At 42.9% G+C, this 16,242-nt stretch overlaps 1 protein-coding gene across 4 annotated transcripts in view; it reads right to left on the bottom strand.

Annotated features, from left to right (window-relative positions):
- Positions 1 to 16,242, bottom strand: part of CEP89 (centrosomal protein 89) — a 79,419-nt gene that overhangs the window by 16,208 nt on the left and 46,969 nt on the right. For 3 of the 4 annotated variants that reach the window (XM_067719541.1, XM_067719543.1, XM_067719544.1), the window contains exons 13-14: positions 14,013 to 14,121; positions 11,856 to 12,036 (exon numbers count right to left, since the gene is read on the bottom strand). In XM_067719541.1, the coding sequence (XP_067575642.1) occupies positions 11,856 to 12,036; positions 14,013 to 14,121 (290 nt within the window). Of the gene's footprint in view, positions 1 to 11,855; positions 12,037 to 14,012; positions 14,129 to 16,242 lie in introns of all 4 variants that reach the window. The other variant, XM_067719542.1, reaches the window with a different exon arrangement.

Here is a 16,242-nt window from a genome sequence, read left to right as displayed (position 1 = left end):
AAAAAGTTCACAATGAAAAGCAACCAAAGACAATAGGAAATGCTGGGAAAGTGCTGGTGGGTGTGCACAGCCGCCTCAGAGAACAATATGTCAAAATCTAGAAAATGCATTTACACTACGGCCAAACAATGCCACCTCTAGGTATGTATTTAGGGAAACCGATAAACTGTACAAGAAAGTTTACTGGGGCATTGCTTAAAGGAACAAACTTAGAAACAATTTAAACTTCCATTAATAGGCTAAGTAAAATGCAGTATTTCATATGATGGAATACCACCATGCAGTTAAAAAGAATAAACTCTCGGACTTCCCTGGTGGTGCAGTGGTTAAGAATCCACCTGCCATTGCAGGGGACATGGGTTCGAACCCTGCTCCGGGAAGATCCCACATGCACTGGAGCAACTGAGCCGGCGAGCCACAACTACTGAGCCTGTGTGCCACAACTACTGAAGTCCGTGCACCTAGAGCCGGTGCTCTGCAACAAGAGAAGCCACTGCAATGAGAAGCCCACGCACCGCAACGAAGAGTAGCCCCTGTTTGCCGCAACTAGAGAAAGCCTGCGCGCAGCAATGAGGAACCAATGCAGCCAAAGGAAAAAAAAAAAAAGAATAAACTCTATGTATCTATCTCAACATGGAAAGATGTTTGAAAACTGAGTGTAAAAAGCGAAGATACTAAAAGTATGAATTCACTTATGAACACATAAAACACACCAAAAAAATACTATGTCATTCATGGATACATGTAGAAATAAAAAATAGATTGGAAATATAATTCCAAGTTTATGATAGTGATTGCTTTTGGAAAGCCAGGGAAAACAATGGGACTAAGGATGGTGGTTAAAAGGGGCTTCAGCTGTATTTCTAACAATATAGTTCTTAAAACAAACAAAAAAAGGTGGAAACAATTTGCACACACATACAAAAAGTTAACACTTAATATTTGGTGGGAGAAATAGTTGATTAAAAAAATTTTTTTTAATAAAATGTGTCCTATTCTATCCCTAGAGTCTCACTCCTCAGAAGAAACTTCTGCTGACCATTTCTGATTTTAGTTCCTCTGGTGAAAAACCATGACTTAAATTTTTAAATTGTGAAATGTAATATAGAAAACTATACAAACGGTAAATGCATATTTTAACAAACAATTATAGTGAACACCCACATAATTACCACACAGGTCAAGAAACAGAACACTTCTGGTACCCCAGACACTCCCATGTGTTCCCTCCCACGCCCCCAGTCATAGAGTCCCTCCTTAATCATCTCTATAGTGTCATCGTCTATCTACGCATCACTACAGCTTAGTTCAGTTTGCCAGTATTGGAACCAGATATAAAGGGAACCAAGACCCATTCATAGGTGCACAAAGGGACTATATGTACTTTAGTGTCATTACGCCTATGAGACTCACCCGTCTTTTTGTGTGGCCATAGAATATTTCGTTGTATCAGTATACCAAACACTATACATTCGTTTTCCTGTTGACAGTCACTTGGGCTATATTCTGCACACACACTTGCAGGATTCTCTAGGGCAGTGCGACTCAAAGTGTGGTCCTCAGATGGGCAGTCTCCAGCTGTTACTCATCCACAAGATAAGCACAGAAACTGAGAAAATGGCTCCAAAACTTTTATAGCATTTCAACGTTGCTGTGACACCTGGGCAGTCTGAGGTGAGGGCACGCATTCTGCTGAACAGCAGCTTGGCTGTTGTCACGTTTGCAGAGAGAGAAGCGTGTGGTAGGAGCCGCATACTTGTCACGTGCAGCAGGAATACATAACAATTTATAATTTTAAGATTAATTTATCAACTGTAACTCAAGAATATATAAAAACCAGAATTCATTTATTTCACTGAAAAATAATTTAACTATTATTTTACTGGACACACTGACATGGATTTACGATAAAGGGTTAAAGAAGAAGACTGAAAATACAAAGACTTCTTTCTGCTTCCAGCCAAGACAGAGTTACAGAGACCAGATTTATTCAGCTAGAAAACCAGGCAAAACATAAGAAACAACAGTTTTCAGACTTTGGACAATAGGCAGTACAGGACTGTGATCCCTGAGAGGGAAATAACAAGGTGAGTACTACGACTGCTCCAGCTTACTGCCTGGCTGCAGTACAGGGAGGGAAAACCCAAACCAAACCCAGTGGACTTGCTGAGTTGAGGAGTCAGAGATCAGAGATCAGAGATCAGAGAGGCCAAGGCAGGTAGAAGTTGTGGGCAGAGAGGAGGGAGTGACAGGGAGAGAGGAAGGGCTCTGGAGATCTTTAGGCGGGCTCACCACCAGTCTTTGGCTGACTACTGATCTGCACATGTATGAGAGGAAACTACCTGAGGCCGAGGAAAGAACCACGAGAAACAAGGAGGCAGAAAAATTCCTGACATTCACCAAGAACTGGGAATAGTGCAGGAGCCCACCAGCCAGAGTAGAAAGACCTTATCATATAAGGGGGATTGGCGATAACCCTCAGAAGGGTATTACTGCCTTTGTAGTAGGGTTAAACTAGCCCTGACTAAAGGCTGCTTTGGGCCTACCCTAAAAAAAGCAAGCTTTGAAAGAATCCAACTACTGTCTAGTAACATAAGTGTGCACTAGGACAAAATGTAACACTATTCAAAGCGATGCACTAAATCTAGCATCCAGCAACACAAAATCTACAATAGTCAATATCCAATCAAGCATGGGAATAAGCAATAAAATAGGGTCCATGATCAAGAGGGAAAAAAATAATCAACAGAACGGATACAGAAGTCAGAGAGATGATGGCATATAATAGAGAATAACAGCATGGGGAGGAGAGAAATGAAAACTACAAAAAAGACTCAAATGGATCTTCTAGTGATGGAAAAAAACAAGTGGAAGACGTAAACAATACGTTGGATGAGAATAGAAAGATTAGACGCTACAGAAGAAAAGATTAGTGAACTGGAAGACAAGCAATATAAACTACCCATTTCAAGCACAGAGAGAAACAAGAGCAGGAAAAAGAAATGGACAGAGCATCAGAGGCCCATGAGACAGTATCAAGTGGTCCCAGGAGGAGAGATGAGAGAGGGAAAAATAGAAAAGAATATGGAAGAAATAACGGCTAAATTATTTCTAAATCTGATGAAAAATATATATCCACAGCCCAAGAAGCTCAATCAACCTAAAGCTGAATAAACATAAAGAAACCACACCAAGGTACATCCTAAGTAAATGCTAAAAACCAGCAACAAAGGAAAATTATTAGAAGAAGCCGAAGAGAAAAGACATCACTGTTCAGAAGAACAAAGATAATAACCACTGCAGATTTTCATTAGACACAATGCAAGACAGAAGGCTATAGAGAACACCTTTAAAACTGAATGGGAAAAAACTCCAAAACCAAAAACCCGTCAACTTGGAATCTTTACCCAGTGAAATTATCAATAAAGTTTAATGATTTTTCCAATAAAAGTACTGTGAATCTTTCTATTTGTGATGCTTTGTAGATAGCTCTTTCCTTCCTCGTTTCTTTCCCTTTTTTTTGGGGGGGGTCTTTTTCAAAATCTCATTTTCTACATATTTATTCCTACAAAGAAATACAATCGATTTTTGTAAATTGACTTTGTTTCTACCAATGTTGCAAAAATTCATTATTATTTCTATTTTTATTGAAGCATAGTTGATTTACAATGTTGTGTTAATTACTGCTGTACAGCTAAGTGACTCAGTTATATGCATATACATGCTTTTTCATATTCTTTTCCATTATGGTTTATCACAGAATTGAATATAGTTCCCTGTGCTATGCAGTAGAACCTTGTTGTTTATCCATTCTATATAAACCAGTTTGCATCTGCTAACCCCAAACTTCCAATCCATCCCTCTCCCACCCCCCTCCCCCTTGGCAACCACCAGTCTATTCTCTATGTCCGTGATTCTGTTTGTGTTTCACAGATAAGATAGGTTCATTTGTGTCATATTTTGAATTCTACATATAAGTGATATCATATAGTATTTGCCTTTCTGACTGACTTAGTATGATAATCTCTAGTTGCATCCATGTTGCTGCAAATGGCATTATTTTGTTATCATTTTTATGGCTGAGTAGTATGCCACTGTATATATGTACTACATCTTCCTTATCCATTCATCTGTTGATGGACATTTAGGTTGTTTCCATGTCTTGGCTATTGTGAATAGTGCTGCTATAAACTTAGGGGTCCATGTATCTTTTAGAATTCTAGTTTTGTCTGGATATATGCCCAGGAGTGGGACTGCTAGATCATATGGTAATTCTATTTCTAATTTTCTGAGGAACCTCCATACTGTTTTCCACAGTGGCTGCACTAACTTACATTCCCACCAACACTGTAGGAAGGTTCTCTTTTCTCCACACCCTCTCCAGCATTTGTTATTTGTAGAGTTTCTAATGATGGCCACTCTGACCAGCATGAGGTGGTACCTCACTGTAGTTCTGATTTGCATTTCTTTAATAATTAGCGATGGTGAGCATCTTCTCATGTGGAAATTAGCCATTTGTGTGTCTTCTTTGGAGAAATGTCTCTTTAGGTCTTATGCCCATTTTTCAATTGGGTTTTGTTGTTGTTGTTGTTACTGAGTTGTATGAGCTGTTTGTATATTTGGGAAATTAAGCCCTTGATGCTTGCATCGTTAGCAAATATTTTCTCCCATTCTGTAGGTTGTCTTTTCATTTTGTTTATGGTTTCCTTTGCTGAGCTAAAGCTTGTAAGTTTGATTAGGTCCCCTTTGTTTACTTTCGTTTTCAGTTCTACTGCCTTGGGAGGCTGAGCTTAGAAAACCTCGGTATGATTCACGTCAGAGAATGCTTTGCCTATGTTCTCTTCTAGGAGTTTTACGGTGTCACGTCTTATGTTTAAGTCCTCAAGCCACTTTGAGTTTTATTTTTGTGTATGGTGAGAGGGTGTGTTCTAACTTCACTGATTTACATGTGGCTGTCCAGCTTTCCCAACACCACTTGCTGAAGAGACTGTCTTTTTCCCATTGTATATTCTTGCCTCCTTTGTCAAAGATTAATTGACCATAGGTGTGTGGGTTTATTTCTGGGCTCTCTCTTCTGTTCCATCGATCCACATTTCTATTTTTGTGCCAATAACACGCTGTTCCGATTACCGTAGTGCAAAAGTCTATTATTTCTAATGATTTATTTGTAGATCTGTTTTCTACATATGGAATTCTATCATCTATAAATAATGACACCATTATTTCTTTCTTCCCAAACTTTATAATTTTCTTTTTCTTGCCATGTGCACTAGTTACCGTTTAGTAACCAATGCTGTTTATGCTGTTTAGAAATGGTATCAGAGGGCATCTCTGTACTGTTTCCAGTCTCAATAGGAAAGCTTGCAACATTCCACCACTGAGAGTGACATTTACTGCAGTTTTATTTTTCAGCAGAACCATTAAAGAAGTTCACATCTATTACTAATACCGTTTTTAGAGTTTTTACATCTAGATTCATGAGTGAAAATGAAATGTAATTTTCCTTTCTTATACCATCATTGTTGGGTTTTGGTATCAAGGTTATATTTACCTCATAAAATGAATTAGAGAGCATTAACTCTTTTTCTGCTCTTTAAGAAGTGTTTAGGTGAGACTAGAATTATTTCCTCCTTGAATATTTTTAGAGCTCCTTTGTGAAGGTATCTAGGCCGGTAGTTTTCTTCAAGGGAAGATCTCTGGATTCAATTTCTTTAATGACTAAAGGAATATTCAGGTATTCTTTTTCTTTATAAGTCAGTTTTGACAAGTTATATTTTTCAACGAATGTGACTATTTCATCTAAATTTCCAAATGTATTGGCACGAACTTACTTTTAGGTGCATCTAGTTGATGGATTGAACCTTTTATCTCTATGAATTGATCCTCTTTGTTACGTGGAGTCTTTACCTTAACATTTATCTTGTCAGATGTTAATATAATTTACCACCTTTCTTTTGGTTCGTGTTTGAGTAGTATAACTCTTTCTGTCCTTTTACTTTTGAACTTTCTGTGTCCTTATGTTTGAGATGTATATCTTAATGACAACACAGAGCTGCTGTTGAGAGTTTTGGTAAACGACTCCGTGATACTGCTGCCTTGGCATCCATTTCGTGTGGCCAAGAGGCCTGCGGGGGTCTTGAACAGACACTAGCCCCGCTCTGGAGCACAGGCCCTATAACAGCCAGCAGAGTCACAAGTCAATGTACGTTCCTCATATGACTCCCCCAACGACCCTCCTTCCTCACCTCGCAGGGCCTTCCCCTCATGTGCTCTTTAGGTAAGAACCCCCTCTCCCCCTTGAACCTTACCCAAACCCTGCTCTTTTCTGGTTTGAACTGACCAATTGGCCTTAGCCCAGGAAGCCCAAAGCACTCCACCCACGGACCCTAATAAGGGCATGTGCCTCAGGTCCTGCGGCTTCTCTCTGCCTGCACCTGCCTTGACCTCCCACGTGGCCCCGCGAGGAGTGCTGTGCACCTCCTCCAGGACCTGTGAGTGATGAGTTTCTCTATTTCACTTTCCCTACTACTGATACATTTGCTTTTAAATCTAACATTTTATTTTGTGTTTCCTGTTTTCCCACTTGTTCTACCTTTTCTTGACATCATTTGGATTACTTTTTAAAAAAATCATTCTTTCTTTCCCTGTACTAGTTTAGAAGTTAAACACATTCTGTTCCCAGAAATTTCATCATGCGTATTTTCAAACTATAATCAACACCTTTATCCTCTTCTGAATGATAGACTTTAGAACACAAATCCCATTTACCACCCTCACTAATTATATGCTCTTTCTGTTGTACATTTTAATTCTATGTATTTTTAAGTCCCCAAAGATATTATCATTATTGGTTTATAGAATCAATGTTCATTTACATTTATCCACAAATTTACCACTGTATTTTAGTTCCATCTTGCTTCTCAGATGTGCCACCTTGAGTTACTTTCCTCCTCCAGACTTATGCCTTCTATACCCTCCTGGAATTGCCTTTAATGCAGGTCTGCTGGTGGTGACACTCAGTTTGGGTTGGAAAATACCCTTATTTGACTTCACTTCTGAAAGGGATTTTTTCTGGTAATAAAATCCTAGGTCATCCAGGCTTTGCTTGTATCCAGCGCTCTGAAGCTACCATCTAAGGGACCACAGCACCCCTGTTAAGAGCCTGCTGCCGCTGAACTCCTCCGAAGGAAACTGTCCCCGTCGGGCCAGCACAAACCATGTATCGTCATCTTCGGTTGGGGAAGACTCTCAGCTATCCTATCTCTAACCACTCCTTTTGATTTAAATATATCCCTATGCTGATTCTTGTCTCCAATCTAGTGGTACCTCAACCTTTGAACATTCTGTGTCATCCCGAACTAGTTTTGCTTCTGACCTATTTCAGTTCACTATTTCACAGTTCAGCTGTATCTAATCTGTAGTTAAGCCCATCCACTGAGTTTGTATTTTTCAGTTCTAAAAATTCTATTTCTTCCTTTTCAAACCCACTATTGTCACGTTTTAGAGTTCCCTGAAGACAATTTGGAGCTTGTCTTTTCTTTCTTTAAGCACACAGCCACCAGCTGTTGTATAGTCTTTGTCTGAGAATTTTGGGTTCTGTGGGTCCTTTTAATCAACGGCTTCAGGGATCTGGAAATGCCCTTCAACTATTAATGCCTCCCTTTCCATTTTCTTTAATCTCTGTGATTCCTGACGATCTGAGGCTGCACCTCTTGGGTGGGTCTTCCATCTGTTATCTTTTCTCTCCATTCCCAACTGTTTGTTTCCTGATGTTCTAGGTGAATCCACAAATTTCTCTTTCAGCCCTTCAACTGATGTTTTTTGAAAATTCTGGTAATCGTTTTTAATTTTTCTTATTTAGTGATTACACTTTTTTTGCCATGGCATTTTATTCTTTTAAACTCTCCTTGGGAGCGCCCGGATGGCCTAGTGGGTTAGGATTCCGGGCTTTCACTGCCAAGGGCCTGGCTTCAATCCCTGGTTGGGGAGCTGAGCCGCCTGGCACGGCCAAAAAGCTCTCCTCAATCCCCTGTGTAATCTCAGTTTCCCTTGAAGTGAGTTTCTCTGCTCATCTAAGTCCCCTCCATTGCAATTTCCCCCCTACACCCAATGCTCCTTGCTGTTGGTCACATCTAGCCGTCTATTCTTACTTTAGGATGAAGACTGGGTATTTGGTGTGCACTGTAGCAGGGGACTGTTCTGTCCTGGTGCCTCCCTGAGCTGACACATCGCTGACTGATGACCAGGACTCCATCTGTGTAGGTGAGTTATGTGAATAGCTGGCTTCACTTTAGGATACAGGACCCCCCAAAACCAGGATAAGGAAGGCTTGCCTTTCGCAGATACCACTAGTCACCACAAACCCTTAGCTCTCCCCAAAAGAGTTTGCTAAATTTCTTTAGTGACGTAGGTTGACACCTGGTTTCTCTCCCATCACCCAAGCCGGGTAAGCTCGAGCTTTCTAGGCAATAGTAAAAGCAAACAGCAATCTAAGCTTCAAGTTGTAACCACCAGTCTTAGTCTAAGCCAACTGGACAGTTCACTAGGAAAATAAGCTTCTGCCGTTTCCTGCATCACAGTTCCTTCCAGGTATGGTTGCCAATAAGCAGAACAAGCAAGACAAAGTGGATAAGCCACTCTGGGTTGATTACCTGCACTGCCTTCAACAGGATAGGAGAACGACACATGTGCACCATACCGAGAAGCTCACTGAGCAGAGGTTCAGACCAACCTTTTTCTACATCAATAAAAATCTTTTCTTCATGACCTCACCTTTGCCTGAGGTACAACCCTTTCCTAACTCAGACTCACCCCCATTGTAGGAGCTAGTTCAACAGCCGCTCTGCTGCTAGTTAATAATTCCTCTTTTGTATGTGGCGTTATCTCTATTATGACAGCAGCATGGGAAGGGCTCCCCCTCACCGAGGCAACCAGAGGGCAAGCGCACTGAAGCCCCAGAGGCCCTTCTGTCACCTTTAGCCTAACTCCAAGGTGTCCTTGGCTCCAAGATGTCCTTGGCCCCTGTGTGGAGTAGCCCAGACCGAAACACTCTGGGTTTCCTTCTCCTTATTTTGCCTATTTTTCTACCAGGTCTTGGTACCTACCGCCTATACACACTTCCCCGAATTCACATACTCCGTCTCTGATGAATCCATGCCCCTCTTCCCACGTTACAGATTTCCTCTCCAAGAGTGCCAACAGGCTCAACACTCCCCCACCTCCACCCTCCTCATTCCTCTATTCCTTACCCCACCTGTCAACTCGGAGTCCAAAGCCTCTCAGCAAAAAGCTGGCACCAGGGCTTTCCCTCCTGGAGCGTAAGGACCTGACAAGCGGCTTTTCTAACTGTGGTGTAAGTGCCTGACATTAAGCTTTGGATCTGAGGCTTCCATTTCAAAGACATGCTTCTCGAATAAACATACTGCCGGCCACACAACTAGACAAAGAGCCAGGCCATCTTACCCATAAGGTTCCCCTTTTAGAAAGCTCTGGGTGCCCTAGGTACTGACCGCTTCAGTGGCCCCCTTCCTGCACCCAAATTCCTGCTTTCGCCAGTAAAGAGTGAACCCGTGAAACCCTAGGCACTTCACCCTTGACCCCAAAAAGGGCAGAATCTCAGGTCTGTGCTGTCTCTCTCTCTACCCTCGACCTTGTCGTGTGGCCCCAGGTGTACCGTGAACCCTCCAGGACATGTGAGGAATGAAACTTGTTTCTTCAGCGTTTCCTGATGGTGCTGCTGGGGCGCATCTTACAATGAGAACAAGAACTGTAAGGGCCTGGCCCAGCCAAAACAACACTTGGGTGGGGCTGGGGTGGGAGGGGGTAGCTCGCCAGAAGTAGGATGGCCCAGGTGAGTGCTTCAGGCATTTCTATCAGACAGCATCACTACTGACAGGCTGAGACTAGCAGGAAACACCTCCCAGTCCAGTGCCTTCTGAGCCACTACACTCCTGACCCAGTTTCCACTTAAAAGAGATTTGGTGACCTGTTTGTTCCTTCCATGAGCACATCTCCCATTGCCTTCACTCCCATTGCCAATTAGTGGCTTCCTTCAGAAATTTTTTACACCTTTTATACTCACCTCTACGGGGCTATTAGGATATGTGGTTATGACGCATCCATAAAAAAAAAAAAATGAGCCACAGGAGTGAGTATTTGAGGAAAATAAAATCATAAAGATGAATATGACTTCAAAAAAATGTCCTTCCTCTACTGGAACAGAAAAGTAAAGTACAGACCTGGCCCAGACAGCATGCAATAGTATAGTCAAAACACTGGGTTCCTGTACTTCTTATCATCCGCATTTACTGATACACCAAGCTAAGCACTTGTATGCACTAACTCATTTATTCCCCCCACATCAACTACCTTGAGCTGAAAGCCCCACCATTTAAAAAATTATTTCTTCTCTATTACAAAAGTCATATGCATTCATAACAGAACACTTGGAAAGCAGAGAAAACACAAAGAAAATTTACATTACATTACTCGTTATGATAGTTAAGTTTATGCGTCAACTTGGCTAGTCTATGGTGCCCAGTTGTTTGGTCAAATACTCGTTAGATGTTTCTGTGAAGGTATTTTGGATACGTGACTAACATCTCAGTCAGTTGACTTTAAGGGAGATTATCCTTGATAACGTGGGCAGGCCTCATCCCATTAGTTGAAGACCTTATGAGCAAAAACTGAGGTTTCCCAAAGAAGAAAGAATTCTGCCTCAACACTATAACATAGTCTCAGGTTCCAGCCTGAGTCCCCAGCCAGCTGGGCTGCCCTATGGAGCCTGGATTTGCCAGCCCTCACAACTGCACGAGCCGCTACTTAAAATAAATCTCTCTCGTTTTCTCCAGATATATACATACATAACCTATACATATCCTATTGGCTGTTTCTTTGGAGAACACTGACTGCTGATACACCCATAATTTCACCTGCCAAAGATAATTTCTATTACTATTTTTCCATTCTTCCAATCCTTTCTCTATGTACGTGTGGAATATAAGTAATTTTATATACATATATGTAATTACACAGACACAGACAGACATACACACACAAGAGTGATGAACTCGTCCCAGTCATCTTCGTTAACACGAGAAGTCCCGCATCCTGGGAAACCGCTCAGTCCCAGGCAAACTGGGATGGCTGGTCAGCTTAATACACACACACACACACACACACACACACACACACACACACACACACACCCCTTTTTTCTTTTTTTTTTTTTGCAGTACGCGGGCCTCTCACTATTGTGGCCTCTCCCGTTGCAAAGCACAGGCTCCGTACACGCAGGCTCCGGACGCGCAGGCTCAGCGGCCATGGCTCACGGGCCCAGCCACTCCGCAGCATGTGGGATCTTCCCGGACCGGGGCTCGAACCTGTGTCCCCTGCATCGGCAGGCGGACTCTCAACCACTGCACCTCCAGGGAAGCCCCCCTTTTTTCTTTTTAAATAAAATTGCAATCATTCTGTACATACTGTTTTGTAACCTAATCTCTTCACTTACAAATATATTGTGGCTATTTTCCAATGTCAAAAATATTCTTCTGTGACATCGTGTTTAATGGCTGCACTGTATTTCATTTTACGGTTCTATCCTTTCATTTCACCTCTAAAAACAAGAGAGGCTGGAACAGTAGGGGAAAAAATCATATACCTACACACAAACTGTAGACCACAGCCCTCAAGGACGGCCTTGTTCTACTTTAATAAAATATTTACCATTCTTAGTCTTGGACTCCTGTGCTGGTGTAGCAAAATGACTCAAAAAAAGAGGGAGCACCCTCTCTCTACCTGCCTATAACAACATGCATGGTGACACATTAATGCTTGAAAAGACACTGAGTCCTTACCTTTTTAATTCATTTACAATTGAAGTGTGCACTTCTATTGCAACTTTGCTGTCCAACTGTAGTTTTAGCTCCTGGCATTCCGTCCGCAAAATTTCCAATTGCTCCTTACTTTTAGTTAGCTCCTTTTCTTGGCTCTGTGTTTTAGCCTCCAGAAGCATTAGCTGTTTAGTCAGTTTAGAAACTGAAACACAAAATAGATGGATAAAGACTTGGTACAGAAGAGCTAACAAAGCATGATTACTGATTACTAATACTAGTGAGAGCTTATAAAAGATGATCTTTGGGCTTCCCTGGTGGCGCAGTGGTTGAGAGTCCGCCTGCCGATGCAGGGGACGCGGGTTCGTGCCCCGGTCCGGGAAGATCCCACGTGCCGCGGAGCGGCTGGGCCCGTGAGCCATGGCCGCTGAGCCTGTGCGTCCGGAGCCTGTGCTCCGCAACGGGAGAGGCCACAGCAGTGAGAGGCCCGCGTACCGCAAAAAAAAAAAAAAAAAAAAAAGATGATCTTAAAAAAAATGTGCTGGCGATTTAGAAATTAATACCAAAGCCTTTGTACTTAGCAATTACTGTCCCTATGTTAAGTAGTCACTCAACATACACTTTCTTACTGGGGATCAATATACTGATATTATTGTTAAATATATAATATTTAACAAGACATGATTCCAGTCTTCAAGGAACTGACTTTCTAAAGACTGAAGCCTTAAGTCACACACAGATGTACAAGCGTACATCATGATGTCGTCCCTAAAACTGCAAGATTTTCAAGATTTTAAGGACATCAAGTATGGCCCAACTAAGGGCAGAATTTGTTTTTCTTCCCTTTCTTCATTAACTTTTTATGTTTAGTGTCCTACATCTAAAGTAAATCATAAATATTTTCATCCTAAGTGACATGGAAGTATGTCATATTAAGATACTTCCTGGGCATCTGCTGAAACTAGCACTCAGAAGTATTACAGAGTAGAACTCTAAATCCTTCTGTTCTGGGAAAACATTTAGTTGAACGAAATGAATAGCTGTTTCTGGGAAATGGGAAAATAACATGGGCAGCTGACTGAATCACACAGGCCAAAATAATCATCCTACCTGTTTAGATCTGCTGTGTTTGAGAGTCAGCTCAGTAATTATGAAATTAATTTCCCTGTCGTCTCTGATCTTTGAGGCTCTGTCTCCCCTCCACCCCAAGCAATGGCAGGACAAAGGCAGCTACTCCTGTGCCTGTTCAGTCTATGGGGAGGAAACTCCTGCTGGATTGAGAGCTGCTCTCACTGCGGACCCGGCCTGGCCGGCAGACACAAGCCAAGCACCAGCCCTGCAGCTTCAGCTACAGCAGGGGCTGGTAGCGGACTCTTCCGTGGTGTGGAAAGGGGAGCCGCTGAATAACAGGTGCAGGAGGGGAAACAGAAAGGACTCATGCTGGCTCACAGAAGACAGCTTGTACCTTGGCCTCCTGTCCTACATTGTTCTTCACCAGAAAAGAAAAATCAGTAAAGCCAAAGAAAAAAAAAATACCACTCTCTTTTGTGCTCATAAGTTTTGGTTTTAATCGAAGTGGAATAAATGACTCAGTCTGGCCACTACAAAGTCCACTGTCATACGCTGTGAGGCTCCTGGGATGGGGCGGCAGGGCGGGGGGGGGGGGGTGGGGGGGTGGCGGCGGGACACGTGGGGAGAGGAGGCGCTCACAGAAAGGATCTGACGGAGATTTAAGCTACGGCAGCGCCTGCAGCGCTGAAGGAAGGGCGAGAGCACAGAGAAACTGTTTAGAGAGTCAATGGTTCCTACTTATTTGCTCATTCAACAAATTTTGGGGAACGTGTCCTCGTGTTGTTTCAAATATTCATCTCACACGATTTTTCCCAGTTACGTGGCACACTGTTTTCCCCAAAACTCAGTTCTGCTCACTCTAAAGCTGTCATCCACAATTGATTTACAAAAGAGAGTAACTCGACACCGTAGAGTCTAAGAGAAAGCAGTCAGTGCATCACGGGTGATGGCTGGATATGCTATAACATAAACAGCTGCCCTTCAGTAAAAAACATGTTCTAAAAAACATGACTTCCAGTGTCTTCAAGTGGGGTTGGGGGTGGTACCAGTGTAAAATGACACAATGGCGACGTCACAGCATCACCACCACTCGCGGGAAGGACCGCTCACCTTCCTGGAGACGCTCCTGGTGCGTGTCCTTGGCTTTTGTTTGCTGAATCTCCAACTGCTCTATCAACAACTTGTTTTCCTCTAAAACCAGTTCTGCTTGAGTCTGAAGCTGACACCTACAATTGATTTACAAAATTAAATACTGACATTCAGGTGCAGAATGATTAGAGACACTCCTGAGTCTAAAAGAAAGCATCAAATGTGTTGTAGGTAATGACATGTTTTAATGCTAAACATGTTATTAACATAGTAAGTCTTGCCATTTCCATTAAATTGAGGGAAAGGACAGAAAGGAAGTGTGAATTACGAACTGCTTTAGTAACTTGTCAAAATGTAAAATTTCAAACATATACAAAAGTAGAAAGAAGAGAATAGAAACTCCCATGTACAAAACGCCCCGCTTGAACCCCCCAGGTTGAATTTCACCTGCGCAAACCGTATCCTGACAGTTGGTGCAAAGTAAATCCCAGCTCAGCTCAACCTCATGATCGCAAAATCCAGTGAGAATGAGCTAAAGGGATCTTAGAAATCATCTAGTTAAATGTTTACCACCCGAGGTACATGGTAAACCAGTAAATTATCTCAATTTTCCACTTTAGACTCAAAAAAGTGAGGTGCAGGAAGGAGGGAGAAAAAATGAAAGGAGTCCAGCTCTAGTGATTACCTCCCTCAACAGAGGCTGTGCACTAGCTCCTTGGCACCTGGAGGCGTCCCTACCAGCTGCCCGGCCTGTGGGGCGAGAAGGCCCCACGCTGTCCCGCAGGGGAGCTCCCCTAGGCGGGCCGTTCCAGCCTCCTCATGCCTGCCTCAAACAGAGCAGCTCCACTCTGGACTTTCTTATCAGACTTCCTCCCTCCCTCCCTTCCTCCTTTTCTTTCTTTTTTAAATGAAAGGGATCTCCCATTCCTAAAAAAAAAAGGTCAAAACCTCAAATTTAGTTTAATTCTCCTTCCCATTTTATAGGTAAAGAAAGGGAGGTCCATTAAGCATGAGGTTACCCAGCTGGTCAGAGGCAGTTAGGGAAAGAAATGTAGAGTTTAGCTGCAGCCCAGAAGTTCATCGAGAAATTATCTGAAACTAAGGAGAAAGACTCTGCTGACGTGTGAAGTCGGCGTGCCCGGGGGTCAGATCGGGACGCAGTGCACCTCACACCTGCGCAGGCACAGGGAGCAGCGGTCTAGGCCGGGCAGGTGAGGGCACGACTGGGACGGGCTTCGGGGTAGCAGGAGATCTGCCTACAGGGTGTGAGGCCCCGGTCCTGCCCCAGCTGGAGGACAGTGAATTCAGAGTAGGGGGAGGCCAGCCGCAGGGCCTCAACAGGCCCTGTGCAGAACTGACAGCTTTCTGCAGCCCAACCCTGTGCCACAGGTCACCAGGCTAGAGCAGGATGCATATTTTGAAGTCTTAGAAACAGGACTGGGGAAGACAGTGGGCATGTGGAGTTCAAAGTGGGGTCTGCCTTTCTTTTCTTTATTTATTTATTTGTTTTTACCGTAATGAGAAGTAAACAGGTTTGACTTACAGCTATACACAAGGTTAGAGAAAGAATCTGAGGGTTTGGGAGAGGAAGCCTGGAAGCAGCCCAGCTGACCTGCTTTCTAGGGCACTATTCAAGGAGGGTTTGAGGGGAGACACACAAGGAACCCTGACAGAAGAAAATCAAATTTCAACAGGGGAAGCCACAGTACAACAGGATCCAGTAGCTGCCCAACCAGTCCCAACTGACACATCAGTGGCCATAAAATCAGTAAAGTAAAATCAGTAAGAATGCTGTTGACTCAATTCCAAATTTCTATATATCACATATGGGAAATATTTAATTTTTTTCAGTGATGTTAAGACATTAAAAAAATATTAACTATAACATACCTACCCAAGGCAAAAAAGATATACCTGAATAGCTTTTGCTTTCTTGGTCCTGCTTGGGTATTGCCTTTAGACTTTTGAAGACATTTACTTTCTCAAGTGCACTGAACAGGCATCTGTTGCTGCCGTGCTAGATGAACAGGGTGCCCTTGAGATGCTCCCAAAGGAGAAGAGGGAGACAGGTGTGAACACACATAGGTAGGCCCAGCATGGCAGGTACAAGGACAGGGCGTGTGTTTAGGGCCAAGTCAGAAACTGAGACAAAGGAACAATTCACTCTGCCTTCAGGGAGAGCTACTGACTAGCACCATTTGAGCAGGGCCCTAATGGAGGTACAGGAGGGCAGGAAGGGGTGTTCCGGGGG

This window comes from Pseudorca crassidens, chromosome 20, assembly GCF_039906515.1.
Source record: "Pseudorca crassidens isolate mPseCra1 chromosome 20, mPseCra1.hap1, whole genome shotgun sequence".
Taxonomy (NCBI): domain Eukaryota; kingdom Metazoa; phylum Chordata; class Mammalia; order Artiodactyla; family Delphinidae; genus Pseudorca; species Pseudorca crassidens.
The sequence above is the reverse complement of the archived record's forward strand: the minus strand, read 5'-3'. Positions and strand labels throughout refer to the sequence as shown.